We start from the raw sequence: 22,079 nt of genomic DNA on the forward strand, positions 1-22,079 counted from the left end.
TGAGTCCAATAGTTGGTGACCTGAACTATTCTATGCTCTATGCTATATGCTCTATGCTCTTGAATACAAATCGCTGAGATATTGAAGTCATTTATGTGCTTGCCAAGTTCTTCAAATGCACAAGTTCTCCCATAAAATGTTGTATTGAATACATAAGTCTAGTTTATAAAGTTTTCCAGAGGGCAATTTTGATCACACATGTATCAAAGGTCAAAATGCATCACGAGTGTGCAGATTTTGCATCCTGTAATTTTTTTCGTTCCATTCCTTGATTATGAATGCAAGTTATGGAAGATAATTTTATTCTCTTGCGAATGCCTGCGATCCTAATTTACATTAGTCTTCCTTGGTTTTTTTTTTTTTTCTTTTGGACATTAATTTTTCTTTGAAACTTTTTCACCCAAATAGAATCTTGTTAAATATGCTTTTCTCCCTTTTGTTTATTTTTCCTCGTTACCTTAATTTTCCTCTTTCCCTTATCTTCCTCAGGGGGTGTCTGGAAGATTGAGGATCGAGGCGAGAAGAATGAAACTGAGAACCGGGCTCGGGGGCTTCCAATTCCTGGGGGACAGAGAGGGAGAGGTGGTGGGAGAATGGGAGGACGTGGGATTAGAGGTGGAGCCAAACAAGAAAGATGGGCGGGTGCAAAAGTGAGGAGAAAAGTTGGAGAGCTCAAAGCTAAATCACAAATGGTTAACATGGTTCAGCCTGCTGATTGGTTCGAGGTTAGGGTTGGAGATGATGGTTGGTTAATTGAAAATGAGGATGAAAAAAACTATTCTGCAAATGATGAGACAGAGCTAGAAGTGGATGTTTCTGTTGATGGAGTGAAAGATCCTGGAAAATCATCTGTCATCGAGGGGAAAATGGTGGGTTGGAGGAAGATTAGAAAGGGGTTGGGGGTAGGGAGGGAGGGGTGGTCAGTCAGTATACATAACAAAAGCATTTTGGATCAGGGTAAATAGCCTTGGAGACAAGATTCATTGAAAGAAAGCAGAAATAGCTATTTTGTTACTTGTTGCCATGAATGTTAAAGCTTACAAAGAAACACATTAAATATACAAGATGCTACATCCGAATAAAAATTCAAAATATCGTGCCTGATAAAGCACTTCTGTTGGCATAGCAATGTGGAGGGAGTCTAAAGAATGTTGAAATATTTGGAGCATTGAGAAAGTTAAATGCAAATGCATCATAAATTTCAATGGCAGTGTCTGATAATTGATTATAGGATATGGTTCTTGCCTTGTATCACCAAATTCATCAGGATGTGGCAAGAGAAAACTTTTTCAATTGGCAACAACAATACTTGTTGTATTTACCTGTTGTATTTCAGTCGTTGGATCAGCTTCCTATCTGTCACTAAGAGAGGGAAGGTCTCCATAAACATTTGACTGTTATGAATGTTTTCTGAAGAGGATATGTTTTAAGCCCCAGAAGTAATGTCTCATGATTTTTTTTTTTAATGTGCTTTCATTGCAATATTTTGAACAAGCAGTTTTACTTTATAAAAGGTGATAAACTGCTGCTTTTGTGTGACATCAGGTGGACATATTGGTGAAAAGCGAGCCTGATGATGAGAAATATAAGCAGGGAATTCCCACACACAAATCCACACACCCGCTTTCAGAGGTGAAGTTAGAGAAAAAAGAGTGTGGAAGAGTCAACAAGTCACCTGGTTAGTATACTTTATTCCTCTTTTTCACAATCTCCTTTCACTTTCTCTTCGTAATCTGTTTTTCCAAAGCAAAAACTTCCTCCAGCTGCTGTTGCAGCCTTAAACTCCCTATTCTGTCCCTGTCGAGTACCTAATTCCATGCTGAGTGTGGTGAAAAAGACGGTGCCATTGTTTTGGTGTCGCTGGTACCCAGAGTGCCCTGGGATATGACTACTGTTTACCCAAGCTCAGTGGCTATGTTTGTCTCATCTGAACAGACGTGTGTGTGCATGCATGTTCTTGGTTGTTATCCCCTTATGCAGGTTTCAGAAGGTGGAACGGAGTCCTCCCAGGTCTCAAAGTATCCACCTCCATTAAGGGAGGTCACGATTCATGAACCAAGTTGTGATGTTTTGTCGTTCTCAGTTTTTGTTCCAAGGACTTTTTTTTTTCACAATCGACACTGAGCCCTGGACAGCTTCCAACTGCAGTTCGTTTATATTAATATTCCCAGGGATGGTTTTTAAGATCTATCTCTGATGTTCTTCTTCATCATTCCTGTTGCTCCAATCATAATTACTGGTACAATTTTGGTGCCAAGTTCCAGAATCTTTTCACTTCATTTTTTTTAGGTCTTGGTGTTTGGTCATTTTCTTGATTTCTGGATTTAGGCCAAAATCGCTGGGTACTGAAACTTTAAATTAACAATGCTATCTTTACTTTTCTATATCCGGTTGCAATGCCTTGTTTTCTATGTTTACGCTCGATGGGATTGGGTGGTGTGTACGTGCGTGCATGTGTTTTTTTGTTTTTTTTTTCCACAATGAGCGTTAAGATCCTGGGAAAAACCAACAAGTAAATAAATATTGTGCTGCATTCTAATGTCTCTCACCTATCAACTAATTTATGGATCCAACGGTTGACTCTGCCCGTTTCCTTTTTTGTGCCTAGTACATCATTTGACGTCCTATGAACAAATACTTTTCATTTTGTCTCACAAAATTGTTCTGGGTTAATGTATTGAGGTTTAAACAGTGTTGTGTGCTTTGGGGACCTGTAAGGTAAATTAGTATCATAAAGGTGGGCAGGCATGAGCAAACGTGTTGTACAGCCCAAAATGCACCTTTATGACTTAACATCTCCACGATAACAATTGCATCCGTAACACTGTGCAGCAAAAGTAATCATGGTTTTGTAACTGATATTGTGAATGAACTTTGTGTTTTCACTCATTAGATGGTGATACGAAAGGGAGATAAAGAGAAAAATTTGCACCTTTGCAAGGATGAAACACATTTTTTTCAGTAGGCAAAAATTGTCCACTTCCAGGAAAACTTCGCTATCGATGTTTCCCTCTTTTGGTACATGATAGACAATCCTGTGCCTTACACCAATGATATTGGTGTAAGCCTAAAATCATAGTTTACTCACGATCTACCCCACTCTCTCTCTTTAGTTACCATCTATAATATAAAAGGAGCCTGGTCTCAGCATGCCAGTGTCTGGCCTATAACAATTGGCCTGTCAGGGACACCACTAATCAAGACTGATCTGCAAACAGTATGATGTAGTTGAGTCAGGTGAGGATAGATGGGGCCAGTTTCAATTTACATGAAAACAACAATTCTTTCTCCTCCATCTTCTTCTTCACTTATAATCATGGTGAGTCTCATTCAATCCCATTTTTCATAACAATTAGATTCAGAAAACTCTTGTTATATTTACTACTTTTTTTTTTAATTTTAAACATTTCCATTTTATTCATATAACTGTGATATATCACTATCAAACAATATATCTGATTATACACCGCCTTTCGCTCTACTTGTAACACAGGTAAGAAAAGGATATGACAAAAGCAGCTGATATTTCAATTTTTTTGCATGACATTTAAAGGGTGAAAGCTAATTTTTCGCTGGGTACCCCTTCTCGTTTCTCTTAATTGCAGTGATGAAGTGTGGAGGTTGGTGTAGAAGGGGTTAGTGTCAGCTGTGCTGTTTCTGGTGCCAACAGGGAAAGTTTTTATTGCTGCATTGTGTATAAATTATGTATTTAATGTTTGAACATACAAAGAGCCCCTCATCTTTAAATAACACCCTCATTGTCAGCATTGCAATTGGGAGTCAGTTGACCTGTACTGGTTCAATGTACAAAGGACTTCATAAAGTCCTTGACTTGCCAGAAATGACAAAATATTCTCAGGTTTTGTCAAACTATATTTTGTTTAACTAACAACTAATTTATAGTGTTGTATTATTAATGGTACAGAGGTTTTGTTTATTTTGTAAAAGGATATATTATGGGTTGGAAAGGTCTTCGTAAAACCTGCGTAATATAAAAGTATGTACACTTGTTTTTATTTGTTAAATTTTGATTTTTTTAATTTGAGTTTTATTTTTATTTTTATTTTTCCCTTAAACTTGAAGAGACTATACAGCCTGTGTTGACCAGTTTCTGCTCATATTAAAAGGGTTCTCCTCCTGCACACGTCCTTCCAGAGGTTTTATGATAAACTGGTATTCATGGAGATTTGGGACCGATATTCAGTCAAGTCAGCACTGATTGGCATCAACACATGTTACCCCTGCACTTGGAAAATACTTTTGACAGATCGCTGCACCGGATATATATTTTTCACGCTTGAGTAATGCACTCATGCCCGAATGGACACACCAAATTAATATTTGCAGAAATGTAATCTACTGTACTTTGTTTCTCAGCTGCTCATGTAAATAACAAAATGGTCAAAGATTACATTTCTGTCATGTAGTAATTGTTATTTCATTGGACATTGATGAGGTTGTGTGCAAATGTGGATGGTTTATTCGTAAAGAAGACAAATAGTGTGTGTGGTCCATGTTTGTCTAGTCGAGACGGTGCATAGAAACACTGTGATATGATTGATTAAAGCTAAGACAGACAAATGCTAAACTTTATGAAGGTGACAGTCTGTTCTGGCAGATTTTTAATATATTTTTTTATGCCTCCGCTGACTAAGTCGCCAGAGGCATTATGTTTTTGGGTTGTCTGTTTGTCCGTCCGTCCATGCTAATTTTGTGTTTTCTCTGCAACTGCTTATCCGATTGACACAAAATTTGCACCATAGGTGTGGCTACTGTAGAATAAATTCTAATGTCTTCCTGTACATTTGAAACATTTATTTAACAAACGAACAAATACATATGCATATACGGAGAATTCCAGAGACACATTACAGTCTTCTCCCAAATTCTAAAATGCATGAAGATTTAAGTTCTTTATGTAGGATCCAGTAATACATAGCTCTTTTTCATTTCCAAATGCTGGTGCCAGTTTGTCAGGTCTGTGTATTTCCAGGTGGAGATCATTTTCAGCTTTTGTGCAGCAACCAGCTTAATTTTTTGAAGGATTGCAGCATATATTTCAAAACCAGATGTGTAAATTCTCTCCTGGCACAGAATGACGTCAAGACTGCAGCCCTTTGGGTACATTGATGGATTACACATAGGTCTATAGTATGGAAGGTTGAAAAGTAAGTCCGCTTTTTAACGGGCTGGGGAATGACATATAATCTGAAGCAATTAAAACTTTGTGAACACATCTGGATATTTCCTCAGACCAACATTCTAGTTGAGCTAAAATAATATCTCCAATCAAGCTTGCCAGTGCCTTATGTTAATAATTTCATAAAAATCTCTTAGTAAGCAGGATATATTTAAATGATAGGCAATTCTTTTCTGCTGAATCATAATTGAATTTTACTTGAAAGGTCAGCCTGTTTTGAACACCTTTACGAGGCAGGTATGCCTGGTGTTGGCTTAATGGTTAGGATGGTGGGCTTGGGATCCTATGATCCTGAGTTAAAATCCCACTCGACTGTTGAATTAATATCAGGTGGGGTTGACTCTGCCTGTCATCCTTCCGAGGTCGGCAAAATGAGTACCAGCTTGTTGTTATTCTGTGTCAGAGTGGCGACCCATCCAGGATTGTGCCTAATAGCCAAGGAGACTGCTGAAGCAGCACCAATGCTCTGCACAGAATATGGTCCCAATGGATGGACAAGGCAGGAAAGATATGACAGTTTACAAATGTAACTTAAAATAGATACATGTTCAAGCACACAGAATTGTAATAATCATACCTTCTTTGAGTATATTTTCCATGAAAGATTTATAACAATACATTTATTTCAATTAAGTTGAATTGACATTTTATTATTGTTTTTATCACCTTCAAACGCACTTTGCTAATTTTCGAGAAATTGCATCGACACTACTCATGTAGAATGTTGTAATGATAATTATGATGTGATACACTACCGGTCAGAAGTTTTAGAACACCCCCATTTTTCCAGTTTTTACTGAAGTTTCAGCAGTTTAATGTTTCGATGCACTTTGTAATTAAAGCAGTTTAATGTTTCAATGTACCCTGAAATTAAAGCAGAGAACAAATAAACAATTGCAGATAAAAAAAATTATAGAATCGTTTTGTTGAGCAAAATTTAATCTAAATTTTTGACTCATCAAAGTAGCCACCTTTTGCAGATATAACAGCCGAACATACTTGTGGCATTCTTTCTACAATGGAAATCAAATATTGTTCAGAAAGTTATTCCCAACACAGTTACAGAAGTTCCCTCAAATGTGTTGCACTTGTAGGTTGCTTTGCTTTCACCCTTCTGTCCAGTTCATTCCAAACCAGCTCGATGGGGTTTAAGTCTGGAGACTGTGCTGGCCATTCCATGATTTGAAGCCTACAGTCTTGTTCTTTTCTTCTGAGGTAGTTCTGACATAGCCTGGAGGTATGTTTTGGGTCGTTATCTTGCGGTAGGATGACCCCCTGACCAACTAGGCATAGACCAAAGGGAATTGCATGGTGCTGCAAAATGCTGTGGTCACCCTTTTGGTTCAGGGTGCCAGTTACTCTGTGCAAGTGGCTGACTCTGGATCCAGCAAAAGAGCCCCAGATCATCACGCTTCCTCCTCCATGTTTGACAGTTGGTGTCACACACTGAGGAACCATCATTTTGCCTACTCGACGGCATACAAAATCCCTGCGTGATGAACCGAAGATTTTAAATTTTGATTCGTTGGTCCATAAGACCTTCTTCCAGTTTTCAATAGTCCACTGGTGGTGCTTCATGGCCCAGGCAAGCCTCTTTTTCTTATTTTGCCATCTCAGAAATGGCTTTTTTACTGCCACTCGATCTGTCAAACCTGCAGCTCGAAGTCTTCTCTTCACAGTTGAAACTAAGACTTCCTTACTTCGACCAGTGTTAAGGCGCTGTCACACCTTGAACACGGTATGGGTAAGTTGTGTATACATTAAGAGCACGCTGAAAAACGATGAAGTACGCTGTCATATTTAGTGGTACGTTTAGTATGTCGTGAAATTTCAAGCATGCTGAAAATTTTACAACGTACTCGCCGTATGGCTCACACGTTCCACTACGCTGGGAATAAGTTGTAGGCACGATATGCGATCGTTGACACGCGTCGACACAAGTTCCTTGTAAGTTACTCATAAGTCGAAACGCGTCGAGGTAATGTTTAGCATACCTGAAACTTATTTTCTCCGTCAAGGCATGTGACGAAATATCAGAAGTTGTTGTTGTTGTTCTTGTTGTTGTTGTTTTTTTTTTATTATTATTATTATTTTTTTTAGTCCATCACGAATTTTAAAATATATTCGGACATTTGCTTTTAAGTTTTGACGTCAACGCTACAATATCCTCAAACAGAAAATATTCACAGAGGAGGAACTAAGAATAAGACATGAGCAAACTGAAAGGCAATCGGACGTGACGTAACGACACGTGACGAAATATCGGAAGTTATTGTTTTTTTTTTTTTTTAAACGCTGCCAATACGCCATTATACGGTAGCTGTAAATTATAAACATGTTCAGTAAGTTCTGTGGTCGTCCGGAAGACGTCAATCAAATATGTCTACATACGTCAATATGCGTTGGAGGTACGTTACACATAGGTTAAAAGCACGTTACTCATAGGTTAGAAATAAGTTTTGGGTACGCAAAGCATTACCTCGATGTGTTTCGACTTATGAGTAACTTACAAATAACGTGCCTCGACGTGTGTCAACGATCGCATAACGTGCCTCGACGTGTGTCAACGATCGTGTAACATGCCCACAACACGTTACTCATAGGTTATAAATAAGTTTCGGGTGCGCTAATCATTACCTCGACGTGTTTCGACTTATGAGTAACTTACAAGTAACGTGTGTCGACGTGTCAACGATCGCATAACGTGCTGACAACTTATGGCCAGCGTAGCGGAACTTGAGTCATACGCTGGCATACGTCGTAAAATTTCAAGCATGCTAAAATTTGAGGACAACCGCAAAGTACAACGACGAAAGCCAGCGTACTACGACCTATGGCAGTGTTTTTCAGCGTGCTCTTAACGTATACAAACTTACCCATAACGTATTTGACGTGTGCCGGCGTTTTAGCCCAATTTTGCATACGTCAGGCATACGTTGGCTAAATCGTCAAGGTGTAACAGGGCCTTTAAGCTGTGCTTGAAGCTGCTGTCCTGTGAGACACCTATCATGCAAGCTGTTGACTCTCAGAAACTTGTCTTCTGACTGTGTTGTGGCTTTGGGTCTGCCAGACCTCTTCCTGTCAGTGTTTCCTCCAGTTTCCAAGTGCCTTTTGCTTTGATGGTGTAGGAAACTGTACTCACTGACATCTTGGCTTCCTTTGAAATTTCTCTAAAGGAAAAACCTTCACTTTTCAGGGTTATAATGGTGTCTGTCTGCCTTTGTTAATTGTCTTTTTCTCGCCATTATGATAGCAATATACTACTTCCTGCAGTGCAATATTGTCCAAATAATGCTTCAGAGGGTGCAGCAATACAGTCTGTTCCAACACTGCTTTTATAGACAGAGGGTTTGTAACTAATCAACAAAATTTGGGACACCTGTTGGAATTGTTTGCATCAACTTTCAAGGCTTAATTTACTTCCATTGCTGCAGAACAGCTGCAGTTCATAACCCATTACTTGTTCTCTGAAAAGGTCCTTTTTTAACAACTCTGAAATTTACATTATTTTTCAGTTTTTGGTAACCTAAACTTTTTTTTAACCTCTGGCAGTTTACCGCTTCGCTTTGTACTATTTCAAGTTATTCACTGGACTTGAACTGCTTAAATTTCATTAAAAACTGGAAAAATGGGGGTGTTCTAAAACTTTTGACCGGTAGTGTAGGTCATGTGATTTGGCAGCCATGTTGGAAAAAAGGAAAACCTTTCGATCTCTATCCCCGAAACCGCTCCATGGGAAAAATTGAAACTGGGCACATGTCGAGTACTCCCCATGGGAAATAATTGCATATTTTGAACGCTTTATCTGATCAGTTTGAAAATTTGATTGTCATCTTGGGCTAAATTGCATGGGGGTAAAAAATGATGACATCATCAGTCATGTGGTTCAGCAGCTATATGTATATATATGTATATATATATATATGTATATATATATATGTATATATATATATATGTATATGTATATATATATATGTATATATATATATATGTATATATATATATATATATGTATATATATATATATATATATGTGTTGTTATTGATTTCTGCCCGCCAGCGTGCGGACAGCTGCTTTTAGCCGAATCGCGGCCGTTCGCCCACCGGACGAGCAATCCAGTCACAGCCTTCCGGATCAAACGCCGGAATCCAGCTACGGGTGTGTTTTTAATGCACACCACAGCCTTGTTAGTACTTACACGCACGCTACAGAGTCCGATCGCTGAACTGTCGATTTACCTAATTATTCGTGTGGGAAGGCTACCGAGTGGTTGTACCTCAACGGGAGCTGCTTGGAAACGAGCCACATAGGCAGCTCGCTCCGTTCTGCGGATACCGAGCGGTGTATTTATCGCGCAGCCCCATTGGACCCGATCACTTTATCGGCTATTAAAAAGCCAGCTATTATTCCGAACTTAATGATGGCAGTTCAATTAAGGAAAGGGAAGCAACGACCAGGTACATTGAGACAGGCATATTTATTTCCACACACGACACAAGCAATGAAGAAACATACAAGCAGTATGCAAGGAATGAATGGGGGGATGGGACAGCACACGAGCCGAAAGAGCTGCAGCCGTATCTATATATTATTCACATGCACTTATACGGGTTTACTTATAGACGGCGCCACACACACACACACACACACACACACACACACACACACACACACACACACACACACACACACACACACACACACACACACACACACACACACACACACAAAGGAAAAACATGACCGTGTGGTGAGCTCCCCGAGCTTGTGTCCTCCACGATCCGGCTTCGCACACGATACAAGGTGGGTCCGTCATGACCACCGATCCAGCCAGAGCGCCTTCGGTTCGGAGCGCCACCTCGCTCACGATCTCTCGATCCGCCTCAGCTCAGAAAAACCCTCTCGCGCTCTCGTTCCGCCTCAGCTCACGAAGCTCCCTCTCCTTCTTGCGATTCTCCTCAGCACAAGCTCCCCCGCGCTCGCGTTCCACCTCTTTATCACCAAGCCCCGCCTCGTTTTCACTTCCCGCCCCTCCTTCCAGCATGCGCGGGAAACTTCTCGAAGGAAGCGTTTTCCCGCCAAATCGGAGACGCTCCCTCGCCGCTGTATTTGTCTTTTTCCACTCGCAGGGGGAATCTCTCCTGTTGGCTGTGGAGACGCCATTTGTTTGGGGGAGGAGGTGGGGGGGAGGGTCGTCTGCCTGCTTTCCCTCGACGAACCAGGCTTCTGGTAATCATTTCTGAGGTGGAAACGCGGTGGTGTGGTTGTGAAGGTTGTGGTTCACGTGGCGTGGCTGGCGCTTTGTGGTGGTAGTAATGGTGGTGTGGCGGAGGTGGTGTGGTTGTTGTGGTTGGTGGCGCTTTGTTGTTGTGGTTGGTGGTTGGTCCAAAATAAAGATAGTAAAAGAAAAACGGCTGACTCAAAGATCACAGCCCGGTTACACGAATAAATCCCTTAGACATCGGTGGGGAAATCTATCTGAACACAGACTTATCGACATAACTGATCGAAGTACCAATATGGCGTCCTGTGAATTTCCACAACCGTAACACTACCCCCTCCTCTTTGTACAGACTCGTCTCGATTTGTCGAATTTTCGTGTGCCTTCATGTGTAAGTTTCCCATTGTACTATTTACCTTCGGATCCCTGAGTGCGACATTTGACGTATTCGTGTCCCAAAAGTAAATAACCTTCGGGCTGAGTAACTAACTAAACAAACCCACTCAAGTAACTAACTAAACAACGGCACAGGCCTTGTAGCAAAAACAGGCGGGCAGGTGAAGCTGGCCGGCACAGGCCTTGTAGCAAAAACTGGCCGGCAGGTGAAGCTGGCCGGCACAGGCATTGTAGCAAAACAGGCCGGCAGGTGAAGCTGGCCGACCTCTTATCCCATTCTGGAGGTTCGTGGAGGGAGTGCGGTGGTGCCGGCCGCTCGGAAGCCGCGCTCGGACCTACCCCACTGTCTCCCTCCCAACCCATCGCCTTTGCCTATCTCTGTCCATACCCACCCCCTTAGTTTGCAAAAATCCAAATTTCGCCCCAACTTATTTTTTTTGTTTGTTTTATTTTATTCTTATTTCCACTAGTGCGGTTATGATTTAAATCGTTGAGCGGCAGCCTATTAATTATGTTATATTATAACCGCACGAGAAATCGAAGTGTCAACATCACTGTCATACTGAAGAAAAAAACAACCTTTCCTTCGACCTTTCCTTCATTCCTTGCCTAAAAAATCCAACTATTACAGCGCTTCTTCTCTCCATGCTCTGAATTCGCCTTCATTGCATCCATCAAGAATTGTGTTAAATCGTATCTTTGACCTAAAACTTTTAAAAACCACAGTTTGCCATGGATGCTCGCTTTCCATCAAACATTCTTTTTTTCCAACTTCAGTGCCAACTCACCCCCCTCACCCCTCACTCTCACTCTCAAAGCAACCATCCCACTCTTCTCCCTCCAAGCCTCCCTCTCACCTCTCTCAAAAACTCCCCCCTCACCTTTCTCCCACCTTTCATCCCCCTCACTCTTCCTTCTCAAAGTTGCCCCCCTCTCATCCACCAACCTGCCTCCCTCCACTGCCCTCTCACCTCCATCTCTTCACTCCACCTCCTCAAATCCTCAACTGCCTTCTTCTTTGTCTCTTGTCCCCCCTCTCCCCCAGCACCACAGAGCCTTTTCTCCTCCTCATTCGGCCCCCTCCCCTCGCTGTTCTGCAATACCCCACACTCCTTCAGCAACCCTCCTTACCTGCCCCCTCGTCCCTTGTCCTACCCTCCCCTCCCCTCCACCTCCTGCACCCAAAGCCTCCTCCCCTTCCTCTTCATTAAAAGTGTGGACCTCAAATATCCGGGGCCTTCGCTCAAACCTTTCAGATCTTTCCATACAGGTTGCCACTGACAAACCAGACATTATCTGCCTAACAGAAACTTTCCTCTCCCATGACGTGTCTGACTCCCAAGTATCTCTCCCTGGCTACTCCCTCTTACGGTATGACAGACCTGAGCCTCGTCCTGGTGGAGGTGTTGCTCTCTTCATCAAAGACTCTATTCCTCACTCTCCATGCACTGCTCTCACCCCCCCACACCCCCAGGAATACCTCTGGCTTCGGCTTCCCCTCCACTTCCACCTCATGTTTATATGTGTACTGTACCGTCCACCGAACAGTGATGACTCCATCTACACCTCACTATCCGAAAACATGGACCATCTTCTATCTTCTCATCCAAACTCTCTCTTCCTCTTATGTGGTGACTTCAATTGTCATCACGCCAGTTGGCTAGGTGTGGGTACCTCTCTCACCTGCCATGGCACCTCAGCAAAAGCTTTCTGCGACTCATTGGGACTGACTGAATCGGTCAACTTCCCGACCCGGATCTCAACCAATGGTACTCCATCTCTTCTGGATCTGGTTTTGACAAATTTCCCTGACAATATCTGCTGCTCTTCCTTCGCTCCAATTGGTTCTTCTGACCACGTCCTTGTCAAAGTGGACATCTCTCTGGTTGTTATCAGAGAACCACCTCACCGCCGTCGAGTCTGGCATTTCACTCAAGCCGACTGGCAGGGTCTCCGAGCAGCCATCAAACTTACAGACTGGTCTCCTATTACTACTTTCTCAAACATCAACTCATCCTGGGAATTCTTTCAAAGAAACTTGTTCTCCCTCATGCACAGATTTATCCCCTCTCGTGTTCAGTTGTCTTACCCTTCCTCCCGCCCTTGGTTTACTGAAGCTTGTGGTGAGGCAGTTGTCCTGAAACAACTTGCCTTTGCCTCATGGAAAGCAAACCCAACTGAGGGCAATCTCAGTTCTTTCCACAAAGCTCGGAACAAGTGTGTATCTACCTTCAGGAGAGCCAGAAAACAACATCTTTCTCATCTCAAGTCTGAACTCTCAAACCTCTCTCCCTCCTCAAAATCCTGGTGGCGTTTAATCAAATCTGTTTCTGGTGTATGTTCCCCCTCCATCCCCTCCCTTACCTCAAATGGCCGCACTGCTGATTCCACACTTGATAAAGCTGAATGTCTAAACTCGGTGTTTGCAGCTAAATCTTGTGTCCTAAACCCATCACTATCTCTACCCACTTTACCCAGTCGCACCCAACTGTCCCTGGACTCTGTATCCTTTTCTCCTGACAAGGTGGAGAGCTTGCTTTCAAACCTCTAGTCAGATTCTGCAACCGGTCCAGACGGCATCAGCCCACGTGTCCTCAAAGCCTGCTCTTCTGCTCTTGCTCACCCTCTCTCTGTTCTATTCACCCTCTCATTTGCCCAAGGTCATCTGCCATCTGCTTGGAAATCTGCTAACATCACTGCCCTGCATAAAAAAGGTGCAAAAACAGATCCCTATAACTGCAGACCAATCAGCCTTCTTCCAATCATCAGCAAGGTGATGGAATCCATCATCGCTTCAGACATGAAATCCTTCCTCTTCTCCAATGGCTTGATTTCCAATCATCAATTTGGTTTCAGACCAGGTCACTCTACCCTGGATATGCTGCTTCTGCTCTCCCATCAATGGATGGAGGTCCTCAATGCCAGACAGGAAATCCGAGCCGTATCCCTGGACATATCACGTGCTTTTGACACAGTCTGGCACCCTGCCCTACTCACCAAACTCTCTTTCCATGGTATTCAAGGCCATCTCCACTCATGGCTCGCAGACTTCCTCTCCTGTCGCAGTCAACGTGTGGCCCTAAATGGAGTTCTTTCATCCCCTCTTCCTGTGCAGGCTGGAGTTCCTCAAGGTAGCGTTCTGGGCCCTGTTCTTTTTCTGGTTTTTATCAATGATCTCTCGGACTCTCTGGAAAATCCTCTATTTCTCTTTGCCGACGACTCCACCCTCTGCCGTACCATCTGTCATCCCTCAGACCGGCAAGCAGCAGCTTCTTCGCTCACTGCAGATCTGGATAAAATCACAAACTGGTCCAACATGTGGAACATGTCTTTCAATCCAGACAAATCTCACACTCTCACTATGTCTCTTCGAAAGGACCGTTTACAAAACCCCCCCATCCACTTTCTCAACAATCCTCTGGAAGAAGTCTTTTCTTTCAAGCTTCTAGGTCTCACTATCTGCCATGACCTTTCCTGGGAAAGTCACATTTCCAACCTCGCCTCAAAAGCCAGTCGCCGACTGGGAATCCTCCGTCGTGCCAAGTCCTTCCTCGGTCCTCTTGAGCTCCTGACCACTTACAAAGCTTTTGTCCGTAGCCTGATGGAGTACTGCTCTCCCCTCTGGGCTGGTGCTCCTGCCTCCCACCTTTCTCGGCTTAACGCTGTCGAAACCAGGGCATTTAAGATCATCGGCATCTCCCGCAATGAAGCTAAGTCTTTGGGCCTCTCACTCAATCACCGCAGGTTGGTCGGTGGTCTTTCTGTCTTCTACCGACTCCTCTCCAGCCTTGCCCCCCCTGCTCTCTCTGCGATTTGTCCCCACCACATTTCCACAGGGCGCTCAAGGTCCGCCAACAACCCCCTTCTGGTAAAACTACCAAAATCACGAATCACTGCTCATCTTCACTCTTTCATTCCTCTTTTTTCCCGCCTTTGGAATAAACTTCCTCACTCTATTCTTTCCCATTCTTCCCTCCAGGCTTTCAATACAGCTGTTCACCACCACCTCTTATCTTCCCCCATCCAAATCCTCGATCTTTTCTACCCCCGATAATCCACCCAGCCACTTCCTTCATTTCTCCTGCTTTCCTTCCTGAAAGTCCCTGTAATGTCCATCTTCTCTTCGCCATGTTCCCCGTCCCATCCCCATCCCTCTCCCTTCCACAGTTCACCTAATGTGTCTGTTCCCCACTGTTTTGTCCCTTCCACTCCCGCCCCTCTTGTCTCATGCCTCCTTGCTGTGAGTTATGTGTTTGCTCTCATACGAGCCTCGACCAAGGTATACAAAAAAAAAAAAAAAAAAAAATAACAAACAAACAAACAAACAACAACAAAAAAATAACAGGGAGTCTGGAACACTGACGCTAACCATTACCCTGACGTGTTTCGACTTATGAGTAACTTACAAGTAAAGTGTGTCAACGATCGCGTAACGTGCCTACAACTTATGGCCAGCGTGATGCAGAATGTGTGAGTCATACGCTGGCATACGTCGAAAAATTTCAAGCATGGAAAACTAGTTTAACAGCTCTGCGTACTGCGACGTATGCCAGCGTACTACGACGTATGCCAGCGTGCTCTTTGCGTATACAAACTTACCCATAACGTATTCGACGTGTGTCAGCGTTTTAGCCAAATTTTTCATACGTCAGGCATACGCTGGCTAAATCGTCAAGGTGTGACAGGGCCTGAACACTGAAAGCTGGAAGTCCCAGCCAACAACCTAACTATTGAATTCCAAGGCATAAAGAAATGAGTACTTAGGCAAGGATCTCTCCATTACTTACCTCATCCCTTCTGTCTTTGCCTTTTTCTATAGATGAAATTGGCAATGCCCTCACACTCACAAAGCTAGGCAAAGCTGCAGAATGAGAAACCCAGTCTCCTCCCTCACAGCCCTCTCTTGCTCCGATAAAGGGCCAGCATCCAAAACGTCAGCTTTACTTTGCTTTTGACGGGAGTTGGCATACCTTCACCAACCTCCACTTGTTGAAACTGTCTGCCAATGTATATCAACATTCGCCTTGCCAAAGTTGAGTATCCCTCTGGATCAACTATTTAGACTTGAAAATTTAAAACTTTGAAATTCACAAGTACCATATGAATAGGAGGAAGGAACTGACCAATTTACTATAAATTTGCTTTGCTATAACTGACCAATTTGCTATTGCTAAAATGAGCAAAGCTTATTTGGGGAGTCATCTGTAGTTGTTGATCAAATTGTTTGCTGCACCCAACCTTTCTTTACTCCTTGACACCCCCTCCCTCCCAAATGTTCTTGTCGAACACAACCTCCCCCTTTTATCCACTTCTACTTCCTGAGCTGTGCAGTGTGGCCCTTCATGGAATATCACCAAATGTGGAAGTCTCTTCTTTACAAAATATAATGTCACTCTTTTTACAGACATATGAAGAAAACCTGACATTCCTTGTACTGTTTCTCAACAGACATTTGAAAATACCTTGTTGAGAAAGATTGCTATTTTAAAGTAAATGAGAATTGTGTTTTTATTCCTTTAAACATGCAGTAAAATAGTAAGGAATAATCTGCATACAGGTGACATCATCATGACTTGGCCAATGGCCAAAATTTAGTGTGTTGTCCTCACCTGACCTGGTAGTTATCTGACGTGGTATTTTTACCTGACCCAATAAATTTATAATGGGAAAAACTTTGGCATTTCTGTGTCTGAGTTTTACACTCACTTCAAAGCTGTTTAGCCTGGGTTTGAATCCCGACCCAGGTGTAAACTGTTATCCCGGTGTTTCACAGGCAGAGTGATTCATCAGTGTGTGTGCCATCTCTCGGATGGATGTTAAACTCACGTCCCGTCTGCCAGTGTTTATTGGTGGATGTTATAAATCCCACGGTGTCCTTCGCAAAGAGCAGGCGCGCTATCGCCGGCACCATGGCTAAAAAGTTTCCAAAATTCCTGCCCTAACCCTGTGTTCCTCTTGTCCCAAGGGAACGAAGTGCAAAAGGGTCAACCCCCAAAGAGGGGGAGGATAGGTGTCGCTACACTCCTTAGCTGGGTATGCGGATAATTATTATTAATTGTAGATAAAGATGATCTGAGTTGACCCTGCCCAAAGTGTAGACGATGGAAAAATGATACAACATTTTCCCAAATGTGCTCGTGTACTGTGTGATGACAAGACAGGGAATACCTCTGGAGTCCTTCCTAAAATAAAGGTAAAAATTGAATGTTGATATATACGATGTGGATGAGTTGTGGACTGCATTTGAAAAATAATGCCAATTAAAGGTTAGCTGTACTCGTGATCACTGAAGTTTGTGTTTATTTATTTTCCCAGCGGAAGGTTTATTTTGCACTGAGTGCCATCAGAAACTCAAACCAGGGCACGTAGCTCATCGACGTCGTGGAAAGCAAGAGATTTATTGTTCTTCAAGTTGCCTCGCATCTCACATTGCTAGCTCTAAACTACCAGCAAATCAACTTCCATCGCCTTTGCCTCCTCAACATCCTGTAGTTCCACCTTCCTCAGCTTCACATCTGCATAAGTACGTCTCTATAATTAGTCACGCTTTGTATTTTTTTTTTTTTGATCTCACGTGATTGCAAGTTTTACATCTCAATGTCTCTCCTTGGAATAACTTTTGATGGCACAATTTGAGGGCAGTTCATTGTGGTTTTTGAATTGGTTTCTGATAGGTAAATATTTCTCCCTTACTCTGAATTGTAAAACGAATTGAATGGCATTTAGTTTGTTGTGGCTTATCTTTTTATTCAGGGTTAAGTGTTTTCAACATTGGAGTGATCTCTTGAGTACTCTTTAAAAACCAATTGAATCTTTTTATTTTAACCTTCTTTGTTTTTTTTAACCTTAAGCCCTCACCAATCTACGGTTGAAGAGGCAGTTTCTACCTCCATCCCCTGCTCTGTCTGTGGCAAAAATACACCGGTGAGGGAACAGACATATCACAAAGTACCTGATTGCTTGGGTGATAGAGTTTAACTTCCTCGGCTTAAGAGGGTCACATTTGGTTTGTTACAGGCCAGACATGAAGTGACATATCAGAATGAAACTTTTCAACTTTGCAGTGACAAGTGTCTGACAAGATTTGGCTCTCAACATCAGGTGAGGGACAACTACCTCTCCATTGTTTGAATGGCTGTTGTGCGAGTTGTTTGTTGGGAAGGTGGTGGGAAAAGGTGTTCAGAGGGCAAGTGAAATAACTTTTTTATTGTCTCTGGTTCACCCTCTTCTAGACCCCTGCAACAGAAAATCAGAGAGAGAACAAGGCGACACGTGAGTCTGAGCTGTCAGTGTTTGCTTCTTTATTAAGCTGCATCAGTGGCCCATTTTATCACATTTTTATTTTCATAAACAGAAAGGTATGAACTCTGAAAGTTTGATATAAAAGATAAATGTAAGGAAATACAGTGCAGTAATACATTGCTTAGCGCTCAGGATGTGTTCCTGGAAAAGAGAGCGTGAATCGAAAATGCACTTGAAGGGGTCATCATACCGTTGTTTATGTGGAGATGCGTACTCGACAGCGTTATTTCTTATGCATGATCGGTATACGAGGGCTTCATTGAGGTTTCGATAATAATTGTACAGATGTTAAACAGCAGCTTGGGGAATTCAAGAGCTGATTGGTCGTCAGTGAGCGCAGCATCACCATTGATGCAGATGCTGTGTAAGTTATTGTGGCGCTTAAAACTGTTGAACCAAGCTTAACCGGCTCTCCATCTTCACCGAGAAACTGCTCCATGAAAGAGTTAACTTTGTTTTCGTTAATGAAGTGGTGAACTGTGCAGAAGCTTTTATCTTGTCTGTTTTGTTGAGAATTATTTTAATGGTCGAAGTAGCCAAGTCTAACGCATGAGCCATTTCTACCTGATTGGCTCAGAACATGTGCATACATGCATATATTTTTGCCAAAAAACAAAACAAAACATTTCTCCAGAACAAAGAGCATGATAACGTATTTGCATTCTAATTGGTAACACTAAGCGAGGTCTTACTGTGCAGTAGTCTCTGATGCAACTAACACATGCCCCAACAAACTTGGTGCAACGGTTTTATAAGTGACCAATTGTGAGATAATGAGCAGTTATCACCTGGTTGTGAAAGTTGTGAGATAACAGACAATGGCAACACACATCAGAGGAGAAAAAATTGGCTGCCTGGCAAACCATCACATAAAAATGTAATAGTCTTTTTGGGCAGCTGGGATAATTTTGGCACCTCGGAGAAATTGGGACAGGCGTCAATAAGCTGCATAACGAAATAGTTTGAAAATAATTCTGACAAACCTCCATTTTTTTTTTGTTTTGTTTTAATGGTCTTTCAATTTTTTTATAATCCTGTTTATATTTCCAGCACCGAGACACCCAATTATTAATTCCTTTTGATTTCAATTCTCGCGACGTATTTTTAAAAACCACCTGGTTATGTCTGCTCGACCATAACTGCTGCTGCACAGGTTCATCGAACCACTATGCAGCCAAGTGTCGAGCATGATGTCAGCTTCATCATTTCAGCCAGTTTGTCTCCGGGTAACCCATTGGGCCCCTGCTCTTTGAGGGGATGTATCGGGTGCCCTTTCACCCTGCTCTTTGCAGTGCCAGAGATAGTGGAAATGTGGCACCAAGGCAGGCCTGAGCATTCGTTACTCTTTCCATTATTCATATTTTCAATTAACTTTCCGACTGAGGGGAGGACAAAAAAATCCTGAGCAAATTTTGACCTCATGACTGCAGGACAAGCTGACAAACCAACTTGCAAATAGTCTCCTGGGGTGGCATGGCTTTGACAAAATGTAACAGGGAAAATAAATAAATATTGCTTTGTTGATTACTAAAAAGAAATAATTTTTGTTTCAAGGTTCCGTTTGCCATTATTGCATGGGAAGTGCATCTCCACAATATTTCCTCAACATGTCGAATGGAACTCGCTATGCTGTTTGCAGCACGGACTGTCTGTCTGCCTTTCAAGTGAGTTGCTTGGTTGTAACTGTGGTAGTGATGGATGCTGCAATTAATTATCAAAGGCCTTAGAAGATATAGTTCTAGCTGTGCATCTTAGTTTCTTTGGACAAGGGTAAATGCAATGATGCACTGAATTTTCTTTTTCTGTTCTTCCTTCCACCTAGCTCCTACTTTCCCAAGGGGTGCTTCCTGTTCCTCTTCCACCTTTGTCAGAAATTTCTCCCCCAGCACCACCATCTGCTCCTGTAGTACTGAAATGTGTTCAATGTAGAGAATCATTCTCACATATTCCAGATCTACTTGAGTGGAAGGTGAGCTGTGCAAATGTCCTTGATCAAATAATAGTACATATTCCCTGTTGAATTAAGATGAAAATAATAATGTTGTTCATTGTTTTCTCCAATCTTGTTTATTTTGTATTCCTGTTTAGTTCATGATCTGCTTTATTGTACTATGTACTCTGTTCCTATAAATTTACATTTGCTCTATCTTCACATTTTAATTTTGTTTTTTTTCTCTCTCTCTCTTTCTTTTCTCTCTGCTTTTCCACAGGGTACCGTCCTCCAGTTTTGTGGTCGGGCGTGTGTGCGAATTTGGGCGAGGAACGTCACAGCGGTGTGTGACCAGTGCAGGCGGAGCAAGCCAGTGGCTTGCAGAGCGCATTTTCCTGGACTCAGCTGTACTTTCTGCAGTGACAGTGAGAGAGCTGTGGCAGTTGGGGGAGGCTGGGGTAGATGGGAAAGCTGTGCTCACTTGGAGAAAATGGAGAGGGAGGAGAGGTGGGCAGTTAGTTTAGATTTGAAGAAATGTGCGGGAGAGAAATGGTGAAATAGGGAAATTTTGCATATGCACTTGTGTATTCTTACGTCTTGTACTTTTTCACACTCTCCCTTTTATTTTTATTTGTTTTGCTAGCTTGTCGCTGGCTCCATCAAGCTGCGTTTTCTAGGAAGCTGGGAAAAGGAGCTGGCACGTGCACTCACTGCCTTCAGCTCTGTTCTCGTTCCTCTGCACAATCTTCTTCTGTCTCCCGGCTTTGCTTCTGCTCCAACATTTGTCAGAAATCCTATACTTTATGTTATATCAAGGTAATTTGTACTTGCTGTTTCGTATGTGAAATCGCCAAAGTTTGTGGAGGAATACCACTTGGTTATAATGTTACTCTGAAGTTGTTGTGGGAAATGTGCATAATAATTGAATGGCCATATTTTTGTGGCCCAAAGATGTACCCCAAAATGGAAGAATTTTTGACCACCCTTCCTATATATCCTATACAAATCCTCTTCACTCTTCCCTTTACTTTTATCTGAACCAATCTTCTTCCTTTTTATTCTCTCTCATTCCCCCTCCTTTCCCTCACTTTACTGTCCTCCATCCATAACTTTTCCTCGAAGGTCTCCTTGACCTTCCAACTTCTGCAGATGTTATCTGTACTGTACTTAATAAGTGATAAACCTTTTTCTGTTTTATTCCCCCTTTCCCCTTCCTCTTCTTGCTGAGTTTCATTCAGCTTGTGTACAGCTTGTTCACCCCCATGTTTCCTTTTCCCCATCCCCTGGATCTCTCACTTCTATTCTATTGTTGGTGTTTCCCCTTTTCTATTTCGTGCCCTTCCCATTCTGCTCTCGCTGTTCCTCGAGCCTCAATCATGCACAAGTATACAAAAAACCCTTTACCCTTATCTTCCCCCCTCCCCCTATGTTTTTGTTTTCTTTTGTTTGATTCGTATTGTTGTGAATTCGCACCCCGCCGGCGTGCGAACGACCGCTTTTAACCAATAGCGGCCGCTTCGCCCACCGAACGTGCAATTCAGTCGTGACCCTCTCGGAACAACGCGGGAGCTAGTCACGGGTGGGGGTTTGACCTCACCACAACTCAGTCCACATTCTACCCGCGTGAAATAGGGTCCGATCGCCGAATGGTCGATTTACCTAAGTACCTGCGCGGATAGCGTACCGAGGAGTTGTACCACGCCACAGGTCGACTCCGGACACGAACCGCTTAAGCGGCTCATTCCGTACTACAGGGATAACCGAATGGAGTTATTGTCGACCTTGACGGTTCAGATTATTTACCGGGCGTTTTAAACCCACTATCAATCCCTTACGTGATGCAGGATGGAGATTCAATAAAAGGAAAAGACGAAGCAAAATGGGGAACAATCGGACAAGCACATTTATTCCGCGCCATACAGCAGCACGGAAGGCACGTATATCACAGTCAAGCAAGGAAACACACTAAAAGCAAGGAAGAGACACACGCAGATCTACAACCGAATAATGCAATTCACACGGCAACACT

At 42.6% G+C, this 22,079-nt stretch overlaps 1 protein-coding gene across 22 annotated transcripts in view; it reads left to right on the plus strand.

Annotated features, from left to right (window-relative positions):
• Nucleotides 1-22,079, plus strand: part of LOC147015825 (zinc finger MYM-type protein 2-like) — an 88,968-nt gene that overhangs the window by 15,007 nt on the left and 51,882 nt on the right. For 15 of the 22 annotated variants that reach the window (XR_015049866.1, XR_015049865.1, XR_015049867.1 and 12 more), the window contains 10 exons: nucleotides 490-869; nucleotides 1,546-1,678; nucleotides 17,134-17,341; nucleotides 17,670-17,742; nucleotides 17,836-17,919; nucleotides 18,051-18,090; nucleotides 19,675-19,784; nucleotides 19,943-20,089; nucleotides 20,331-20,475; nucleotides 20,694-20,866. Coding sequence is in view for 19 of the 22 variants with exons in the window: in XM_085848358.1 (XP_085704484.1) it covers nucleotides 490-869; nucleotides 1,546-1,678; nucleotides 17,134-17,341; nucleotides 17,670-17,742; nucleotides 17,836-17,919; nucleotides 18,051-18,090; nucleotides 19,675-19,784; nucleotides 19,943-20,089; nucleotides 20,331-20,475; nucleotides 20,694-20,866 (1,493 nt within the window). In the remaining 3 variants the exon portion in view is untranslated. The remainder of the gene's footprint in view (nucleotides 1-489; nucleotides 870-1,545; nucleotides 1,679-17,133; nucleotides 17,342-17,669; nucleotides 17,743-17,835; nucleotides 17,920-18,050; nucleotides 18,091-19,674; nucleotides 19,785-19,942; nucleotides 20,090-20,330; nucleotides 20,476-20,693; nucleotides 20,867-22,079) is intronic. The other 7 variants (XM_085848373.1, XM_085848369.1, XM_085848370.1 and 4 more) reach the window with 2 other exon arrangements.

Source organism: Eptatretus burgeri, chromosome 12, assembly GCF_056783735.1.
Source record: "Eptatretus burgeri isolate ZD-2024b chromosome 12, Ebu_testis_v1, whole genome shotgun sequence".
Taxonomy (NCBI): domain Eukaryota; kingdom Metazoa; phylum Chordata; class Myxini; order Myxiniformes; family Myxinidae; genus Eptatretus; species Eptatretus burgeri.